The sequence below is a fragment of the Micromys minutus genome (genome assembly GCF_963924665.1).
Source record: "Micromys minutus genome assembly, chromosome: 21".
Taxonomy (NCBI): Eukaryota; Metazoa; Chordata; class Mammalia; order Rodentia; family Muridae; genus Micromys; species Micromys minutus.
The window spans coordinates 6,428,632-6,450,578 of record NC_137956.1 but is presented as its reverse complement, the minus strand read 5'-3'; the positions used below and the strand labels follow the sequence as shown (position 1 = coordinate 6,450,578).

Here is a 21,947-nt window from a genome sequence, read left to right as displayed (position 1 = left end):
GCTGTAGTGTTCCACCCAGGGTCCCTCTGGACCCTCATCATACACCTGGGGATAGGGGTGGGGACACACCTGGTCTTCTTAACACCAGGTTCTAGTGAAGTCACTGAATCATCCAGGGGGAAATAGGTGTGAGGAAGAAGCTCGTGTTTTCTAAGCTCTGCTGTGGATGAGTTCTCAGGGACACCGTACAATTCTGTTTTCACGAGACAGTCTCACCCTTAGTTCCACACAACAGGGATGTTCCAGATACTCCACCAGCCCACATCAGGGCTACTCTGCCACTATGAAGAAAGTGAACTCTGGCGCTGAGATCCATACATGAATACACACACAAGCCAGCACACATTAGGGATCATCCTCGCCTACTGTAAATCACTTTATCTTTAGCTGAACATGTTCACTGGGAGGGGAGACAGTTGAGACTCTGGTGGCTTACAGAAAAGTACCTTTTTAAAGAAGTTGAGATAGCCTTGAGAGACAGAAAGGGTGTGCACAGCTATTCACATGTGCCAGATGGGGAAACTGGAGCCCTGTGCTGCAGGCTCAGCTGGCCAATGATAAACTCCAGATGGGATGGTGGCTATGCTTGGTTGACTGATCAAGACACTCTGAAAGCATGCACTGGCCTGGGGGTGTCTTTCCCTGACCAACATGATGGTGTGACCCATGGAAAACATTTTTGCTTTTGTCACTGAAATCCCTACCATGGGCTGATAGGCACTAATCATGTTAGAGACAAGAAGCTTAAACCAATGGCCCCAAGTATCCCTTACAGCTCCCATAGGCCACTATAAGCATCCCAGAAAGTTTATAACACAAGCTTACATGAATTAACAGGCTCGGCTTTTGTCACATAAGGACATTTTCCATGCAGTCACCAGTGTAAGGTGAATAAAGGAAACTTGGCAGATATGCTCTTGCAGTTGGACTAGGGCCTCGCCTCCCTGCCCTTCTGCCTTATTCTGCTAACTCCTACTTTCCACTGTTAGCAAAGTCACCTACACATTCTAAGCTTGAGGATGAAGATGGAGCTGGATTTCATTGCTGACAAGGTTATCTCGAGGGCCTGGGACACAGCCAGCCAGCACTGTTTATGTGCAGATTCATGCATGGGACCTCTTCCTGTACTTCAGTCTTGTTACAGTGGGGTTCCACCTGGAGCATTTTGCTCCAAGGGTTTTTGACTTTTAATAAAACATAATTTTCATAGGAAACAGTATTTTTAAGAAAGCATAAGAAACTGGTAACAAATTCATACAAATTATGCATCGAACTACTCTTTGGTTATTTTAAACAAATTTTTATACTAATGTGATACTAAAAATATAAAAACGCAACTACAGAAATTTGCTTAATCTGTAAACATAATGAAGTCCATAAACATAAGTACTACGTGACTGCAAGCGTGAAGAGTGGCTGGTAAGGGCAAGTCATATGTGTAACTCGGTTCTTCACGGCATGCTTAGAAACACTGCGTTGTGGAGCCTGTTTTGTGTTTTAAGGAATTCTAATGCGCTAACACATGACTCTAGCCTTGAGGATGCACAGGCAAAAAAGAGGCCTAATACTTACTACACATTACAAACAGAAGCTTGCTCCACTTGTCTGCAGAACTGCCTGTAGGTTCAAGCTGCATGCTAACAAACGTGAAATACTTCCCAAGTGAAGAGTAACTTTTTTTTTTAAACAAGTGACTTAAGTGACTAAAAACACGTGTGATACATTTTCCAAGGCGGCTTAAAGGGTCTAGGCGATAAGGTACACTACGCAGGTCTACAGAATAAGGAGCGACATGTGGTACTACGTATGTCGCAGTTTACTAATCGCTAAAGACTTCCTTTGTCCAAATTTCATCTTAAAAAAGCATCAAATTTTTCCCACCAGCTAACAGATACTTCACAGTTGGAATCTCAGTAGTTTCGTAAGGATGTTCCTAGCAAGATGAGATACGGTCAGAACTCAGGCACACAGGACTCACATCCTGTTGTACACATGAACCCCAACAACTAGACAAAGCAACTGGACAAATGAACAGGTCAGCATGGTGGTGGCTGAAGTCATGGATAAACTGTCCTCTGGTCTCTGTGGGAAGAGCCAGTGACCATCTTTTAGAAGTTATCTGGAAAATGTTAAAATGTGATTTTGTTTTTGCTTTTGCTTAGAAACTGTGGTGTATAAGATACCACAGCTTGTTCCTTATAATCTAATCAACCCCATCAAAGCCCTGCGTGTTCTCAATTGCCATCTGAAGCTTATCCCAGAGTTCTTCAAAGGATTCATAGGGTGGCAGGTCCAGGCGATTGAAGCTGAAAAGATTGAGAGGATCTGGTTAGGATTGACAGAGATGGGGAAATGTCACCATGGTAACAACAGTACCACTGCTACTTGTCAAGAGCATGTTCCATCATTGCTATCAGAGGTCACAACAGCCAAAGAGGTCCTGTGCAATCTTATTCTCACAACCATCTCCAAATAACTGGGTTCCTAGACCATGTTAGCCTTCAAGATGGAATGTTCTAGCACTTTGGGGAACCAGGCAAAATATATACATATATATTCAACAGTCTAGTTAGGCCTCTCTCTTTTTTACTTAAAATGTATTTATTTTATGTATAAGTACATGTAGCTGCTATCAGACACACCAGAAGAGGGCATCAGATCTCATTACAGATCTCACTACCATGTGGATGCAGGGGAATGAACTCAGGAATAGTCAGCGTTTTTAACTAATAAGTAATCTCTCCACACCTGGGCCTCTCTATCTTTAGCTGCCTGGATTCTGAGCCCAAGCAACATGGGTTTCTGGAGCCGTATTCCTGTCCCTTCCCGTCTTCTAAGGCTGCCACACACCTACTACAAGAGGGTATAGCAGGGCTGCTCCTAGGCCAGCAGGGAGGGACTATGCCCTGTTTAGGGTAAAACAGCTACTCACCAGGTATGTGCTCTTGGCAGCTTGTCTGGGGTGCCCCATTGTTCCACTGTGAAGGACTGTGGTCCATTCGAGCCTGTGGGGAGATGAGTTTCTGTGGTTTATTTACGCACAAGGCCCTAGACATTATGAAGCACACTTTGCCATATATAGAACTTGCATACACAGGAAAACGAATCAGAAAACGAGGCCTCCCCTGTGCAAGGATTCACTGCTGAGTCATAAAACAAACTGTCACTTCACCTGAGGGTGCTATGCCCTTCTGTCCCACAGTGGCACACCTGGTGACACTCAGCATTGTGCTAGACCTGACTCAGCTGCATCTTGAATCAGGACTTTCTTCACAGGTACAGGGAGGAAGGAAAGGCTTTCTTTTTGCTTTTGATTCTCACTGAAAAGTTTTAATTTCCCCCTGATTATGTAATATCACTGTAAAAAACTGACAATAACAGGATAAAACTCAACTGAAGGATGAAAGAATCATTACAATTCTAGCTCAAGAGGTAGCCATGGAGAGAGTTTTGTGTGGTTTCTTTGTGGTTATTCTTGTTTGATTTGTTTTTCAAAGTTGAATTTAGGGCCTCCTACATGCTATGAAAGCCTTACTACTGAACTACAGTCTTAGCTTTTAAAACATGTAAATTATAATCATTCATTATTATTTTCTCTGTATCTAAACATACATGTGTGGGGGTTCTGTAGGAGTTCTCTCTCCACCTGTGAGTTCTGAGGATTTAACTAAGGTCATCAAGCTTGGCAGCAAGGGCCTTGACCTGCTGAGTTATGGCGAAAGGGATTGTTTGTTGTTCAAGACTGGGTTTTACTTTTGGTCCAGACTGTGCTGGAACTCACAATATAGCTGAGGGTGGCCTCAAACTTGACAATCTTTGTACTTCAGATTCCCAAGTACTGGGACTTACAAGTCTTCCTGAGCAGTTTTCACCCTTCCTTCCTAATGTTGCAGCCCTTTAATACAGCCCCTCCCATGTTGTGTTGACCCCCAATCATAAAATTATTTCATTAATATTTAATAACTAATTTTGCTAGTGATATGGACTGTAATGTAAATATCCAATGTGATTCCCCCCAAAGGGTCATGACCCGCAGGTTGAGAATTGCTAGCCTAGAGTATTTTATGTGCACGTGACCCTACTACACTGTCTGCAATTTTTCTCATTATGGACATTTTAGAAATTGCCTTTCTTTCTCTTTCAGAGTTTCTACTTAGCGCTCTTCAGTCCTCAACATCCAAAGCATCAGATAACCAAGCTTACATCCTGATCTTTCCACTCTTCTACTTAAATCCTATAATCACTTCCAAATGTGCATGCACTGTTGCCAGGTTTCTTAGAGGCACAACTTTCTATATTTTGTCCTCCATGATCAGATTACAGCTACAACTTTCAGTGCCGGGGCTGGAGAGAGCTTAGCTGGTAAGAGCCCACACTGTTCTTGCAGAGGACCTGAGTTGGGCTCCCAGCACACACACTGGGTGACTCACAGCACTTGGAGATCTGAGCTCCTCTTCTGGCACCCATGGGCAAGCAGACATATATGAATGGGAAATGCCATTGCACATAAAATAAAATAAAAAAATAAAAGGAGAGAGGGAGCTACATGTGATCTTATCTGGGGTCCCACCATCTCCAAAAGAACGAGGAACCTTCTGAGAGTCTATACCACAGCTCACACCAAACCACAAAAGGACTCTCTAACCAAGAAAGCTTTGGTAAACTTACTTTAGCTCCTAAGAAATTGTTAAGTTCTTCCTAATCTGTGGACAATGTTTCAAGTCTCTCTGAATGCCTGAAATAAAGTGTTGGCACCTCACACAGGCGTGTGACTGTGTTCTGCTCTTTACTGAAATGCCCTTTAACTGTGGTGGCTGACGTAGCAGGAGGCGAATCCTTGGGGAAGAGGGGCAATTTCACTTTCTTTAGTGTAGTTCTTCCCATTACAGATGGTTGTGAGCCACCATGTGGTTTCTGGGATTTGAACTCAGGACCTCTGGAAGAGCAGTCAGTGCTCTTAACCACTGAGCCATCTCTCCAGACCTTTAGTGTAGTTCTAAAGACAGTGCATTCTCCAGTGCACAGATGTCAGCTACTCCACTTTTGTCTCCGCTCTGTATGTGAGAGCCGTGGTTCTCAACTTGTGGGTTGCGACCCTCCTGGGAGTTGAACAACCCCATTACAGGGTCACCTAAGACCACTGGAAAACAGGCATTTATGATTCATAACAGCAAAATTACAGTTATGAAGTAGCAACGAAAGGGTCAGAATGACACGAGGAAGTTTGGGAAGGAGAAACTGGGCTAGAGGGGCTGCCGTTCTAGGACCATAGTTTAGTGCTCAGGGACAGAAAGTAACTGAACCACACACCAGTGATGGCTCCACCCACTTCTCTTCCTGGGGCAGGGTCTCTGACCTACCTGCACCTTGCCAAATGGTCTTGGCCGGCATTCTACCAATCAAGTTGTCTCCCAAGCCCTACATTTTTAAAAATTAAATTAAACTTGAAACGGTAAAAGCTTAGACTCTCCAGCTATGAGAGTGACAGTCAGTTCTTGTGCACTTGTGTGAGATCTACATGGGATCCTCACCATAGAGTTCAGCAAATCCATTCATAGGCACACGGGATGTACCAGTAACAAACTGAAGTAAGCGTATTCTTTTTTCTGCATCCATCATCAAAACAGCCTGAAAAACAGAAAGACTTCTGCTAGAAGAGTACTGAACATACACAACACATTGTCCTGGAAAAGCCATTAGAGCCCCCAAGGCAGCGATGACAGCAGGTGGATCTCTCTGAGTTTGAAGCCAGCCTGGACTACAAAGTGAGTTGCAGGATAGTCAGGTCTACACAGAGAACACTTATCTTGAAAGAAAAGTCATTAGAATTTAAAGAATAATCACTAATGTTTTGTTCTTGCTCTCAAAACAATATATTTCTAGGACTTTTCTTAGAATGGAGAGATGGCTCAGCAGTTAAGAAGGCTTACTGCTCTTGTACATGGCCTGGGTTCAGTTCCCAGCACCCACACATTGGTTCACAACTGTCTGCAACTGTACTTCCAGGGGAATCTTGTACCCTCTTTTGGCTTCTACAAATATTGTAGTGACACAAACTCACACACATACACAAAACCTTTAACAATTACATGTATTGATAATACTGAAAGGCCTATCTGTAAGAATTTAGAGGAGCCATGTTGCAGGTTATTACAAATTCTGTGAGAGAGACCCCCATATTGGTGAAAGCTACTGTGCCTATTTCAGTTCATTTCCTACAACTGCCATCTCTCCACCCTCCCCCCATTTTTTGGGGGGTGGGGAGGGTGAATTTCCTACAATTCTGAATGCTTTCCCTACTTACCTCTTTATATCAGGGAAGGTGGACTCACACTCCAAGGCATATCATGCAAAATTAAAGGCCTGTTTGCTTTGCCGGCATGTTTCAGTGTAATGCACCTCTCTGCAGAGGTGGCACAGCACAACTGATCTCTGCGTTTGAGATTACCTTCCAGAACCAGTGGATGACCTGGTGGTTTAGGGTGTATCCATTTTTGTATTTTGTGTGCTCCCTCCAGTCGCTCACATCCACATCTCCCAGACCACACATGAGAAGCTGCAGACAGATATGCAAATATGCAGTCAGAACTGTGAGCAGGAAAAACCGGTGCAAAGCTGTTGGCTTTCCCCGGAGACAGGGGGATGTTCTGGAACTCGTTATGTTATGTTATGTTATGTTATATCATATCATATTATATATGTAGAGCAGACTGGCCTCAAATTCAGAGGTTTACCTGCCTCTGTCCCTCTGCTGGGATTAGAGGCATGCACCACTACATCCAGCCAAAGCTTTTTTAACATAATACTTCTCTTTCTCAACCTATTTTACTGCATGTATATATGTGTGGCAGCATGGTGGGAGTTGATAATGTTAGGACAGCTCTTCGGAGTCCATCCAGGGGTCAAACTCGGGCTGTTAGGCTTGGTGGTAAGTGCTTTTTACACTGAGACATCCTGCGGGCCCTCCAGTTCTCTTGTTTTAAAGTCAGGGTTCCTGTAGCCCAGGTTAGCTTCAAACAATGCAGCTGTGGATGACACAAACTACTGGTCTTCTTGCTTCCATCTCCCAAGTGCTGGGTAAGAGGTGTGCACTACCACACCCATTCCACACTGTACTGAGGATGGTGCTAAGGAAGCCCCGGCCTTCCTTCTTCCCATCTCCTCCCCACAAACTGCCATACTTTCCCTTCCTCCCCCTCCTCCATCCCCTCTACTCCACACCAATGGTGCTGAGGACTGAATCCAGGACCTGAAAACGCTAAACACTGAACTACATTCCCAAGCACAGCAGAAACAGTTCTTACCTCGAGTTCATTTTCATCGAATATCTTGATGAGATCCTGTGGTATCAGTTCAAAAAACCCCTAGAAGGGAAGGAATGTGTCCAAAGCTAGTTAGCAGGCTCAGCCATGCTCCAGCATCCTGTGGGATGGGAACAGTCTCACTTCTACACAGATTTTGCCACTACACACCCATGATTGGGATCTTGATATGGCTATTCTGTCTTTATTTCTCTAAGTAGCTATGCTAAAAGCCTCCTTCCCTCTTCATTTCTTTTTTACAGTACTGAGGAGACTGAGGCAGACAGAAGGCCATCCCCCATCCTAGCCATGCCTCACTGCAGGATGGAGACCCCTCAGCAGGCCTCATCTCCTTCGGCTGCTTCCTCAGCTCCCTCTTCCTCTTCATCCCTCCACCTAAGCCTGCCTAAGCCTCATCTGCCTTAAAGTCACCTCTCACTTCTTCCTTTCACAGCCGAGTGAGAATATATAAAGTTAAATCCAGACATTTGTATTCTGACAGCCCCTCCACCACACTGCCACCTGATATGCTGCAGACAGAGCCAAGGTGTGCCCTGCAGCTACCTGGTGAACACTTTGTATTTCTATCCTTTTTGGAACACTTTGTATTTCTATCCTTTTTGGTTTTTGTCTGCTTCTAAAACATTACATATGTGCCTATGTGTCTGTAAATGTATGGGTACAAATGTCCTATAATGCATATATGGAGGTCAGAGGACAGCTTGCAGGAATCAGCTCTCTCCTTCCACTACGTGACTATATGTGCCTAGGGTTCAAAACCACGTCTTCAGATTTGGCAGCACACTGAAGCATCTCAACAGCTCAGCCTGCTCTTAACACTACTTATCTTTCCCCCTCCTACCCCTACAACACACTTTTTAACAGAATCTTACTATGTAGCCCAGGCTGGCTTGGGACTTGTAGTAATCATGACTCAGTCCCCAATCGTGGCATATCTGCACCTTTGTTCATTGCCACCATTCAGAGTACTAACGACACTCATTCTCACTGGCATGGCCGCTCACTCAGGGATCTTCTTCTGTGCTCCTCTAGTTTCAAGCTTAATCCCCACTTTGCTACTCCCTTCCAAATTCCCACTAAGATTCCAGTTCTGGAAGACAGCCAGAGCAGGAAGATACAGTGAGACTGACATAAAGCACCCGAGCAGAGGCAACCAGCCACATGGCAGAATCAAGGATTGAAATAAATGGGTTGTCTTAAGTTATAATTCTATCTAGCTTTATGGCCAGGGTACCTCTAAATATATACTGAGTCTGAGCCTTGTACACTCCAGAAGTCCTCTACTGATCTCCACGGGCATGCATACTATTTTAAAAACAAAACCAAACTAAAAAGATAAAGGCTTCACAAAGCCCGTCGTCACACCTTATCCCTCTCAGATGAGCGGACTGTTCACATTTGTGTATGTCAAGCAAGAGTGTTCGCTGCGTGTACCTACCTCTTTAAAAGCAGCCATTTGCTTCTGGATTCGGTTCACAAATCGCCATTGTATTACAAGGCTAAAAGAAGAAAAAAACAGTTTTCTTTCTGTTCTTCCCCCATACAAACCAAGAACAAATTTTTAGAATATGTTCATTCCACTGAGAAATAGACTAGCTGGGTCCAAGGCAAAAGCCAACAGAAGCAGGTGAACCAGGTTTGCTTTCCTGGCATGGGGGAAGAATGAGCAAGTAAAGAACAAATCCTTGGAGGGAGGAAGAAGAGAGAAGAAGGAAATATTGAGAAATAAAGTACTCACTAGATATACTCCTTTTTGTTCTTATTGGTGACAACAATCTCCGATCCACCATTTTTCAGTTCGTGTTGCTGTGTCTAAATTAAAGATAAAGGTTGTTTTCATAAAGAAAGTGAGGAGAGACATGTGCACAAGTTACAACACAAGCCTGGTGTTTTAAACTCATCCAAAAGTTAGAAGCTAAGAAAACTTAAGTATTACTTCTACTGAAATAAACAGTGAGTCACACGTCAGTCAGTGCAAGAGGCGCTGGCTCAGAGACGCTTTTACTACTAGACAATGAACGCACGAGCTGAGCACAGGAGTGTCCGAGTGCACGCTGATGGCCACGCTCAGGTGCACAACACTGCCTTACAAATGACATCTACAGTGTCTGGAAATCCACAGACCTGTCCAAACAGTTCTTCATCTATGATAAATCTCAGGTCCAGCTCCGTCGGGTCATTTTCAAGAATCCATCGCAGAGAACTGTAATATTCACTATCCTAGAAGGAAAATTGTACTCTAATTAATTAATTAGTTAATTAATTAATCTTATATTGTTAAGAATTGAACTCAGCCTAGAATTGTATATTCTAGGCACATGCTCTACTATTGAGCTACTAAGAAAAAACTGCACTTAAAAAAAAAAATCTGTATACAGAAAGATACCTGAACATCCATGACAACTATATTGATGGGCTGGGGAGATGCTCAGTCCATCATGCGGATCTGAGTTTGGATCCCCACCAGTGTATAAAAAGCTGGGCATAGGCACACATCTAAATTCCTAGCACTAGAATTGTGAGATCGTATGTCGAATGTCTGAGTTCATTGTTGGCTGGTACTAAAGAGTTTTAACCAACTCACAAAATAACTATGTGCTCTTTACAAAGACTCCTGCTGGAGTGGGTGATGTGGTTCACTCAACTGGTGTAGTACTTACAACCATGTGTAAAACCCTGGGTTTGGTTCCTAGAAAAGCATAAACCTGTACTCGCAGCATCCAGAAGAAGAGGCAGGAGGCTCAGGAGCCTGTGCTCCTGTAAGACATTGTCTCCAACAAGAAAGAGTAACAAAGAGTCAATTGCCGAAAGTGGTGCAAGGATATGGACTTGGGCCCAGCAAATGCTCTCACCCACTGGGCTATCGTCTCCTTAGCCCTTGTCTACATTTTGACACATTAAAATCCATTGTCTGTTTTTAATATAAATTATCCGGGCTGCATATGCAGCTTAGTGGCACAGCACACATTCAGCATGTGCAACCACCATTAAGCCAATTCACGAAAGTAATCACCTGCCTATTAAATCCTCCATATTCCAGTGCATAAGAGACCTACCACAGACTCCATGTCGTGCAGTGTTATCAGTTTCTGAAGCATCATCTTGTAAAAGGGGCGGATGAAAAACCCTTATAAGAAACAAAGTATTTTTAAGATGACTATTATCAACAACAACAACAACAAAAGCACATATTAAAAGTTTGGTACTCGATGCTAACCATCCAACAGCTTGCCATGATAAACTGCCATCCCAGCCACTCGGCCAATGAACTTGAAGTATGACAGGTGATCTTCATTACACAGGCCCGAGTTTGGATTTATCTGGAGAGTGTAATTATCCCTGTAAAGACAAACCACATTCATGTGATCCTCTCAGTATTTCATAGAACAATAAATCTACTTAGGCAAACGATACTAAAAATTTCCTCTTCTAAAACCACTGGATCTGAATGCAAGCTAATGTTGGAGACTAGTTATTTTACCATCTGTACAAAGCCATTTGAAGTATTTATGAGAGGCATGGGGGCATGTGGCTGATGTCTTAGCTAATCAGGAGGCTGAGGCAGACCTGGGAAGGAAGAGTAACTTACGTAGCGGAATATTCAAACAGGCCGTAGTAAGGATTAAACATCTCCTTTGAGATGAGGAAGAACCACTCTCTGGCAACGCCTCCATAGTCAAGGCCTTTTTCGCCATCGAATTCAATCCAGAGTCGGGCCTTGAGAAGGTCAGCTTTCTTCACACCCATAATTCTCCGGTAAGAATCTTCCAGAATGTTTGCACGGCGAAGTTTCATTTCAAATTTGTTTGGAATGTCAGTCTGCAGAGGAATGTTTTAGATCAGCCAGTGTTTTTCCCACACTTCACTAGGTGCCACAGCCCTTCCCTTTTAAGGAAGCCACCAGGAAAAACCCACTTAGAGATACTGACCTTTCTTTCCCTGCCTTGCTTTAAGAAACAGGGTCCAATTTTGTAATCCTGGTTGGCCATTCACTTGCTATATAGCTCAGGCTAGCCTAGAGCTCAAGATCTTGTACCCTAACAGCCCCCTCCCACCCTACCCAGTCTGGACTTTATGGTAAGCACACCCACATCCAGTTTGGAAGTGTGGTCTTAACATTCTACATGGCAGAACGTAGGTATCATTTCTGGTTTCTATGTCTAAAGACTAAAGGTGAGAGAATGGGCCCTGGAAGGCATTTGGCCAGTGTTGTGCTAGCATTAAGGTGCAGGTCTGCCCACTCGGCTGTCAGGACGCAGGCCCACTTCGGACTGCTCGCTACCTGCCTGTTCTTACTCTTGTGCCAGGCACTCTCCTCTGAGCATCATGAGCACAACCATTCATTGAGACACTACAATATGCTTTTTATTAACACAATAAAACTAGAGTCAGCGGAAGCCAAGGTCTGAATTCCCAGTGCTCTGGAGACAAACACAAATAACCATGCCTCAGACTGCACTGTAACTTGTATAATATGCATCTGAGTATCTTATCCCTGAATGCTTTGTGTATAATTTTAAAGTGGGTACTGTTAGAAGAAATTCTCAGCCTTCTGCCAATTCAAAGAAAGACCAGCTCTTAGGAGTACACCTGTTAGTATGTTTAGGGAAAAGAGAAAGTCCCAGGGAAACTCAGCATCAACAGCCCACAGCCCACAGAAGCACTATAGGCACCGCACTGGTTTTCTGAAGGTTAAAGGATGGCAGGAGGGGGAGAGAAGTGATTACCAGGCACCTGGATGCAGGCAGAGGAGGGATGGGGAAAAGAAACTTAAACTCCAGGGGTGGGTTGCAGGATACAGTGTGGGGATAGAAGCAACAACCTCTATCAGATGTGGCTGCATCCTCAAGGACTGTGCAGTACAGCCTGAGAATTAAGTCCTGTCAAGTCCAAACTAACAGGATCCATGGGATTGCAAGAGTGAGATCTGGGCGGACCAAAGGCAGAAAGACTGCTGAGATTTGGAGGCCATCCTGGGCCCCATTATGGATTCAAAACACTAATGATTTATTTATTTATATTTAAAAATTGAGTGGTGTGTATGCATGTGCGCATGTGTGTAGACAGGGACATGTAGGCAACAATGTCACGTGCAGGTCAGAGGACAAATCTGCGCGTGTGTGAATGTGCAGGCTGGAGGTCAATATTCAAATTCATCATCTTCCTCAATTTCTCACTACTGTATCCCCCCCCCCCCATTTTAGGTATGTTCTCAGTATGTAGCCCTGGCTGTCCTAGAATTCTCTCTGCAGACAAAACGGGCTTCAAACTCATAGAAACCTGCCTACTCCTGCCTCCTAAGCCCTGGGATAAAAGGTATTCACCACCAGGCCCAAGTTCCCAACTTTAAAAAGAAAAAAATCTTTTTTTTTTTTTTTTTTTGAGACAGAGTTTCTCTGTGTAATTCTTGTTCTAAAACTCTATAAAGAGCTGCTAGCTTCGAACTCAAGATATCAAATTTACCCATATCCCTCATCAAATGCTTTAAAATCAGAATGCCTAAAAGTAAAAATTTATATACAAATCTATTGTTTAAGGATAAATAAAGTAGTGTTTCATTTTGTTGATTTGTGAATGAAAAACCGTGGTATCCAACCCATCACTTTGAATGTACAAAAATCACCAGAATGGAACCCAAAAATGCAGCACTGCCACCTGGTGGCCTCGCTTCTGAACTGCAGGGAAAGGAGGAAAGAACCAGTCCATGAGGAAGGCATTTAAACTGCGGGCTCTACCAAAGGATGATGTAATTCTGAACGTAATGAAGGCTGGTCATGGGGAGGAGTGAGGACATGGCTGCATAAGGAAATGAGTGACAGCACCGTGCGTCTGCACTTGCGCTCACTGCTAAACTGAAACTGCAAAAATGTGCTGCTTCTACAGCTGAGAAGGGATGGCTACTAACTAAGGGTGCAGTCTGCAACACAATCACAAAACAGGAAGAAAAAAATCTCCTGACACCAAGTTACAAAGACCAAACCCCAGGAGGACAGAGTCTAAGCCAACTGTCTCATGTTTTTCTAAATTACAAAGTCTCCTGGTAAATACACATGCTATTTAGTAAGTTATCTAAAATATATGCATCTCAGGATTGGAGAGATGGCTTAGTTGAGAGCATGTACTACTCACACAAAGGACCTGAGCTCAGCTCACAGGATTCACAGTGGGCAGCTTAAAACCTATAGGTCCACGGGGATATAATGCCTTGGCAACTATAACACACACACACAGAAACACACATAAGTATGTATCTTTGGCTGGCCTTGAGCTCACAGAGCAATTATCTCTTAAAAATGATGGAGCTGGAGAGATGGCTCAATGGCCCAAAGGACAGATTCAGGCCAACAGGGCAGCTTAATCATCCTTAACTGCAGTTACAGAGACCCAGCACTCTTTTCTGGCTTCCACAGGCACAACATCAGGCATGCATTTATACATACATGAATGCATGAGAAAAAACACTCATACATGCATAATAAATGAATCTTATAAACAATTGAAAACAGGGCTGGAGAGATGGCTCAGAGGTTAAGAGCACTGGCTGCTCTCCCAGAGGTCCTAAGTTCAATTTCCAGCAACCACATGGTGGCTCACAACCATCTGTAATGAGACCTGATGCCCTCTTCTGGTGTGTCTGAAGACAGATATAGTGTATTCATATACATAAAATAAATAAATCTTAAAAAAAAAAAAGTAAAACACACACACCACGCTATTAATGTCACCCACCTGCTTCTTCAGCTTCCTTCGGAAGAACTCATACTTTCTCTTGTAATCTCTGGAGTAGGGCACTGCCTTTAGTTGAAAAAATTTGGAAAAAAAAAAAAAGGAGGTTTAGGTTGTTCTTATTCTAAAAACATATGTTCCCCTAGATATTCTCCTTAAAATAAACTTACAATCAGCAATATCGCAGGCTACAATTCTAGTCATGCAATTTCTTTCCCTTTTATAAGACAGTCTCTCTACGTGTCACAAGCTATCTTTGATTTTCTATGTAGACCAGGCCAGCCATGAACTCACAGCAATCCACCTGCCTGTGACTTCTGGGGTTCACAGAATGTGTCACCATTCCCAGTTCATGCAATATTCTTAAAATGTGACATGCCAGAGGGAAACTAAGTCTTTCAAGCAGAGAAAATTTAGAAACAAAAATTTCTACTTTTTGAAAAGGCTTTGAATACCTTCTCTGTTAAAGGAAAAATTAGGAAAACATTTTTTCCCCTTAAACTTCTAAGAGTTCCCTTTCTTACTTATTATTTTGAAAGAGTACACATCAAGATACTAGATACTAATCTAAAAACCAAAAAAATCTGTATATCCAATTTTCTTTAATTTTGTGAATTAAACAAAATCTGAAGAAATGGAAAAGCAACCATGAGAGTTTCCTATAAATTAACCCAGCTCAAGAATAGTATAAACATGAACATGGCTCAAACAGCAGGTATGGGCTATGAGATGTCAGGAGCTGCCTCTTATCCCGCCACGGGCTAAGCACCCTACAGGCCCAGCATCGACTACACCTCACTGTCCAAGTTTTCGGAGCAGGATAAAAATGGCTTCATACTCTTTTCAAAGAAAAGAGTCGGCATCTCAAGAAGGCCAAAGAAGGCTATTCCTCTATAGTTCACCCTGAACCCAGAGCACCAGGATGTAGGAATACTCACTGGTCCAGATATTGCCACGTTCTGAATCCGAGGATCTTCCCACTGTGTCTTTTTTATATCTAAGAGGAAAAAGAAAAGAAAAAAAAAAAAAAAAAAAAAAGATGTTTTTCTTCTTCATGTCCACAACTGAGTATTACAAATAACTGCACAGAACTGTAGAAAAGTCATACGGTACATACTGTGATTTATAAAGAAGACTCTTCCATCCGTGTGGGTTCTTTCTTCCCAGCCTGGCTGTAATGAAAAATTTATTGCAACTATTTTACTACCAGGTCTCAGACACACAGGTTATTAAAAAAAAAAAAAAAAAAAAAAGGAAAGACTCTAGTATCAGGTGTGTGCTTAATTTGCACACAGCATTTTTGGCAAAAGGCATCAATCAATAGTTTAATGACAGTGTTAATTGTAGTTGTTAAGTAAACTTCTACAGGTACGAATGTCTGAGTCAGTCAGGTGAGCTCAGCGCAGAACTCACAGGTAAAGGTCCCAGGTCTGATGAGTCAACTAGTGGTCTTCCTCTTGGCTGCATGGTGGGTTTGACCCATGTGGTTGTTTTAGAGTTGTGGTCTACATAGTATGATCTTCCTTTGTCATCCTGTTTTTCTTCCCAACCTGGTGGCAATCCAGATGAAGTAGGCAAAATCTAATACACACAACAACAACAAAAAGTCCATGTTAACCAGGAAGAATTCCTGACAGAGGCTGGTACCCTTCTTCACTGCCACTGCTGTGAAACAACCCTTGTTTTTATTTTAAACAAAAACTACTCATCAGAAAATAGGCAGATGATACATTTTAAATTTAGAACAATGAGCCCCATTTTAAATCATATTTTAAAATATATTAAAAAACATAGCAATTTGCTTTGGAAGAAAGAAAACAATGAACATGATAAAACATGTCAATACTAGGAGTTGTATAATTAGGGGCGGGAACACACACACACACACACACACACATTCCTACCTGATGGGCTTATTGTTAACATGGTCCCACTTTGCTTATGACAAGTTGAGGCTTTGGAAAAGAAGTAACTCCTAAGATACTGCTTCTAAGATAAGGAGCTAAGGTCTAAACCGAGGCATACTGATCTCAGCACATTTAGGTGCTAGATGGCAGAGGAAGGTGGATCTCTGTGAGTGTGAGACCAGCCTGACCTACCCAGTGAGTTTCAGGACTGCCAGGGGCAACATGGTGAGATTTTGCTTCTGTTTACACAAGCTCTGGTCTAGAAGAGGAGACCAGACAACATAGGGTGTGGACCCAAAGACAGGATGACAGGGTAGTCAGTCCTTCCATGGCCTCTACAATTTGCTGTCATGTTGACTAGGCCAGTAATCTTGACTGGATAGAATCCTTTCCTAAGCCACCCTCCTAAGCTGATGATCCTGGAGCCTCAGTACCCCATGCATAAAATCTCATTTCTCAAAATTGATATAGAATGTCAATCAAAGGAGCACTGACTGTTGGAAAAGTGAGGAGGGACTTCCAGGAGGAGAAACAAGATGTACCCACATCAGATGCACAAGGAGAGAATTAGGATTTGAGAAAATCCAGGTGTTGGGAAGAGAGCAGACGGGGAACAAAGCCACAGGTAGGCTGAAGGGGGGGAGCCTCAGAGTTTAATTCTATTTGAAAACAAAAACAACAACAACAACAAAACAAAAAAAAAAAAAAAAACCAGGTGGGACTGGGGACGGAGTTCAGAGAGTAAAATGCTTTGTCTAGCTGAAGCACAAGTTTGAGTCCCAGCACTGTACACATTAATCTCGGTGGAATATGTCTGTAATTCTAGCAGGAGGAACAGGCTCAAGGCTTAAGATATATAGGGTGTGGTCACTAAATAAAGTGATTACATGAGGCCATAGATGTGGCATAATGAGAGGGGAGGCAGGAAGAAGAGATGAGAGCCACCGTGGGGGTGACAGGTCTCTGCTGACTGAAATCACCAGGAAAAGAAGCACCAGGAGACAGAAACAGCAACATGGCTGCTACACACACTGAACCAGGTTGAGTGATGGGTGCATGTCAGTGCACAGCTGCATGCTGTGCATCTCACATGGAGTAGCAGTGGCCCATCACCTCCAAACGGCAGGGACTCAGTTGAGAAGCCATATCCCATCCACCACTGTCACATTAGCATGGGGCTTGCTTGACAAGATACAGTTCTCCTGAGGCTCGGACTTTCAAGGCTGTACCCCATGTCTTCTCAGTCCCCTGCTGAGCAGTTACTCACAGGCAGTGTTGTGATATGCAAGAATTTAAAAATTAGCTCAGTTTTTCATCTTCCATTCTTGGCGGAGGGGAGAAGAGAAAACTCACCACGGGAAGTGTAGGCTGTTCCTCAAAGATACAGGTTTGTGAGCTGCCTCCTCTGCTGGAATGATTCTTGAGGGGAGGAAACAAGCAACACTTTTAGGTTTGCCTTCAGAACACAGCCGATATAGTGAGACTACAGATGATAGAGGAGGAGAGCATGCAGGAGGGCGTGGTTGCTAAGACCATAGGGGATGCCTTCTGTTTCCGACCTCCACCTGGTCCTTCTACTTCCTGGTCTCTGATGTTCACAACTGGACTTGATTTTTCCTGTGCACACCCACTCTAGCTCATTCCTTCATCCTCTCATTCCTGTCTTTTCTTGCTAGACCCAGATAAAACATTTCACCATTTGTCACCTTAATTAAGTGACAAGGGTTTCCTGTTTCAAGCCTTTACTTTTGCATGTACAGACCACCAGCTGTAGCCAGAGAGCTGGTTCTAGCCTTCAACAGAGTGTCAGCTTGAACGTGCAGCACCAAACACCACGCTTCTGCCCAGACCTGCCCTTCCTTATCCCCAGCCCACCAATGGGCACGCCACTTCCATGATTCATTTCCTGGAAATCCCTATTCTCTCTTCCCCTTCACTTTGATATATAAGCTTTAACCACTTACTGAAATATACTATTTTTGTTATTAAATGAAATGATATCAAAATCTACAAACACACATCCATAAAACCACAATATCCCAAATTGTATTGTTTATGGTAACACAAATTGTTAAACAATTTAAATTTATCACAACAGGAAATGGTGGATACTTTCAGGAAAACTTGTTTATGGTGATTTTAAAATAAGCACATTGATATCCAATTAGCAAGTGAAAAAAAAAATAACCAAAATCATGTGTAAGATGATCTCAAGGGAACAAGGGTGTGGCTTAGAGATGAGACACAAACTCGGCACAAACAAGGCTGTTTGATCCTCATACCGAAAACCAACCAACCCAAAAAAACACAGAATAGCAACACACACACACACACACACACACACACACCACCACCACCACCACCACCACCACCACCTAATCAGAGAAAGGGCTCAGCAGTTAGGAGTGCTTGCTGCTTCTCCAGAGGATCAGATTTTGGTGAGGCTTCTTGAGAAGGAGCTAGAAGTTAGCAAATAATTGCCCACTGAGGCCCAGCACTGAATACTAGCTCTCACTGCTCAAGTCTGAGATATGGTTTGAACGTGGCTATGAACAAGTAGGAATGGCTGGATTCCAATGACACCTTATTTATGGCAACAGGCAGCTGCAGCTTTGGCCCACAGGGTACAATAATGACCCTGGAATAGAAAGAAGTCCTGTGAGATCAAGGTGTTCTGTCTACTTTAGGACAGAAGATCTCTCAGTGAGTGAGTGGTTATGGCACCTTGTACCTGGCCAGCCAGAGGAAGCAGTCACCAACTGAATAATGCAGTAAATGACCAGAATATCCTCAGACAGTCCACTCTGCCCTCTACTGAATCTGCCTTGACACAGATTATAAAAAGCCAGCCAGAGTGTCTCAAAGAGGTGGTATAATGCTGGGCTGTTTGTTTCTGGACCCTGCAGATAGTGAATGAAACCATTACCTTTCGTCTCACTTAATCAACATGCCTCTAATGTACACATGTATATTGGTAACATCTGTGATTTAATGATAAGACTTCATAGAGGAAATAGAAATATGGTTCAAGAAGTTAAAAGCATGTACTTACTGTTCTTCTACAGGACCAGGGTTCAGTTCCCAGCACCTACATGGTAGTTCATAACTGTCCATAAATCCAGTTTTTGGGGATCTGTCATTTACTTTGGGCCTCTGAGGACATCAAGCGCACATGGTATACACACACACACACACACACACAAACAAAACACCCCCACCAAAAACAAAAAAACCCAAAATAATCTTAACTCATATAATCTAGATAGACAAGTAGCCTCTAACAAGCAGAAACTGATCTGGCACACACAGGCAGGGAGGGACATGGCAAATCCTATGTGCCTTCTAAAGTGAGTCTGAACATAGGCAAAACAAACAAACAAACTAAAAAAAAAAAAAAAAAAAAAAAACCAAAACCCGAACAAATAAAAACAAAACCAAATGAAAGGAACCCACTATCTGAGCTGCAGACACCAAACAGCTGCTCTTCTGCTGCTCCCGAGCTGTGTCCTCACAGAGAGCTGAGTTACTCAAGCACACAATTCTCTCCAACTCCTGAGAGCATCCAGAGTACAGTCTCCCCCAACCGCCTTTAAAATTACCCAAGGAGTCAAAATCCACTGCACTCCCTGACAGCCTCTCCCTGACAGTAAGTTCCTTCCTGATAAAACACGTAATCGAGAACCTCAGCATCTGGTTCTAGTGTTTCTGGTGGGTTTGCCTGGAGGGTGGTATAGGACCCTGATACCACAGTGTCCATTAGAACTGTCCACATTCTGCTCCACTGTGTTAGTAGAAGGGTAAGTGAAAGAACCACACTGTAAAGTCCCAAGATGTCACCATCACACGCCACTGAAGACAAAAGTTTATATAAAACATAGCTGTTAAATACATTTATGACATAAAATCACAAAACCATGACAAAATCTGAAACATCTTACTGAGCTGGTAACCGGCTGGCTGGCGGCCGCATTTCCATACACAGTGAGTCTGGCATCTAACTCCTCTGCAAGGCGAGCCTGCACATCAACGTGACCCGATGGAGGTGACTGGACAGCCTGGCCACTGCACACGGTGTTCTCATCTTCCCGTACCACTTCCCAATTCTAAAAAGAACAGAATCCACACTCATCCACTGCTTAACATGTGCTAGAAATGGGAAGAAGAGAAAGGGTTCCTACCTCGGGGGACTCCTGGTTGTCAGTACAATCCACATCCTCTGATATCTGCCGCCTGGTGGTAAACGCTCGCTGTGCCTGCAGCTGGATGTCATCGTTCTCCTCATCTGTGAAGTCATCACTAGGGCAGAAGTGTAAGAAGGTATCACCGCTGCCTTGTTACAGTTAGAATCATAATCAAAGAGTGCAGTTAGTAAATACTTAGACTGAACTGATGGATTTTGGTGAAAAGCTATTTCGGTATATTGATCCGACTATCAGTACTGGTAGCTTGTCTGGGGACTGGGGCAGGAGAGAATGTAGACATGTTTTGTAGAAATCGCATAAAACTGTGTAATAGCTGATATTTACTTCATTACTGTGCTTCATTTTATTCTTATGCTATGATAAAACACTTACTTTATTTTACATGTTCCAGTCATCACAAACAGCAAGAAGCAGAGGCCATGGAGGGGTGCTGCTAATAGCTCGCTTCCCAATGCCCTACTCAGCTTGCTTCCTCATACCAGAATCAACTGCCCAGGGGTGTCACTTCCCACAATGAATTGGATCCTCTTACATTAAAAATCAAAATGTCTCTCATGCATGCCCACAGGAACAGCTGAACACAATTCCTTAATGAGGTTCCCTCTTCCCAGCTGAGAAAATGTCTGACATGAATCTCATTTACTACTATTGTGTCATGTTAGCTTGACATTAAAACCCAAGGCAGAGCTCGACAGTCATGCTATAACTCATGAATGGAATACCCTGTAGGCTTGGTTGTAGCAAGGAGCCATACTCCACACGCAAACATGCAAAAGGAGAGTGGCAGGCAGTTCAAGTGCCCTATTACTGAAAGTTCAATTAGACTAGGGATCTGAGGCCAGGAAAGTACAAACCTTAGACATTTCTGAGTTACAGTATCCCAATTATTTCTGCTTAATATAGAAACTATCAAATCAGGAATTTTATTCATGTTTGGTAGCAACAATGCTAACTAAAACTTTTATAAATATTTATGTATTACGTGTGTGTACAGGAATGTGCCAAGGCCATGTGTGTGGAAGTAAAAAGTCTACTTGCAGAAATTAGGTCTCCCTTTCTATCTTGTTGGTTCAGGGGAGTCAAGCTCAGGTTGTCATGTTTGGCAGAGACAACAGTTACTGAGCTATCTCACCGGCTCCCAAAATATTAATTAATTAATGTCATATTAGAGCAAGATAGCTTAGGAAATTAGTTCTTTAAAATAAATTTTTTTCCACACTGGTGACATTTAATTTCATCAATTAGGAGTCAGAAGCAGGTGGATATCTTGAGTTTGAGGCCAGGGTAAACTACAGAGCAAGTTCCAGAACATACAGGGCTAAGCAGAGAATCCCTGTTTCAAAAAACCAAAGCATGTTAATAAGTTCACAAACTACGTTTTCAAAGAGAATTTTGTTTCTCATTATGCTTCTTGTCTATTTGGGATTAGAAACATGCCTTTTCAATCATGGGATTGTCAAACAATAAAATTATTTCTTAATCTAAAAAAAAAAAAAAAAAACCAAAGCATGTGTGCACACACCCTTGCTCTCTGCATGTGGGAAGATCCATGCCTGCCATCCAAATTAGAGAAAAGCATTAATCAAGAACCGTCATTAGTAGGTCCTCAGTAAGAAAAAAGTACTGATATGGCCCCTCAGTGGCAAAGCACTTGCTTAGCATGAATGAGGCACTGGGCCAAACTCTAGCAGCACAGAAATACTGCAGAATGTTAAGAGTGACCTGAATTTCTGATCCTCCTGCCTCAACCTCTTAAGTGCTGGGAGTACAGGAGTACTCCACCATATGCC

At 43.0% G+C, this 21,947-nt stretch overlaps 1 protein-coding gene across 2 annotated transcripts in view; it reads right to left on the bottom strand.

The window, feature by feature from the left end:
• NEDD4 (NEDD4 E3 ubiquitin protein ligase) overlaps positions 1-21,947 on the bottom strand; it is a 75,024-nt gene that overhangs the window by 400 nt on the left and 52,677 nt on the right. For both annotated transcript variants that reach the window (XM_080934028.1, XM_080934027.1), the window contains 18 exons: positions 20,134-20,251; positions 19,894-20,058; positions 17,309-17,374; positions 15,462-15,629; positions 15,166-15,220; positions 14,987-15,045; positions 14,052-14,117; positions 10,912-11,141; positions 10,540-10,661; positions 10,379-10,449; positions 9,447-9,542; positions 9,061-9,134; positions 8,761-8,821; positions 7,305-7,364; positions 6,449-6,556; positions 5,532-5,628; positions 2,933-3,005; positions 1-2,306 (listed from right to left, as the gene is read on the bottom strand). The exon at positions 1-2,306 is cut by the window's left edge and continues 400 nt beyond it. In XM_080934028.1, coding sequence (XP_080790154.1) covers positions 2,204-2,306; positions 2,933-3,005; positions 5,532-5,628; positions 6,449-6,556; positions 7,305-7,364; positions 8,761-8,821; positions 9,061-9,134; positions 9,447-9,542; positions 10,379-10,449; positions 10,540-10,661; positions 10,912-11,141; positions 14,052-14,117; positions 14,987-15,045; positions 15,166-15,220; positions 15,462-15,629; positions 17,309-17,374; positions 19,894-20,058; positions 20,134-20,251 — 1,792 coding nt within the window. In that variant the 3' untranslated portion in view covers positions 1-2,203. The remainder of the gene's footprint in view (positions 2,307-2,932; positions 3,006-5,531; positions 5,629-6,448; positions 6,557-7,304; positions 7,365-8,760; positions 8,822-9,060; positions 9,135-9,446; positions 9,543-10,378; positions 10,450-10,539; positions 10,662-10,911; positions 11,142-14,051; positions 14,118-14,986; positions 15,046-15,165; positions 15,221-15,461; positions 15,630-17,308; positions 17,375-19,893; positions 20,059-20,133; positions 20,252-21,947) is intronic.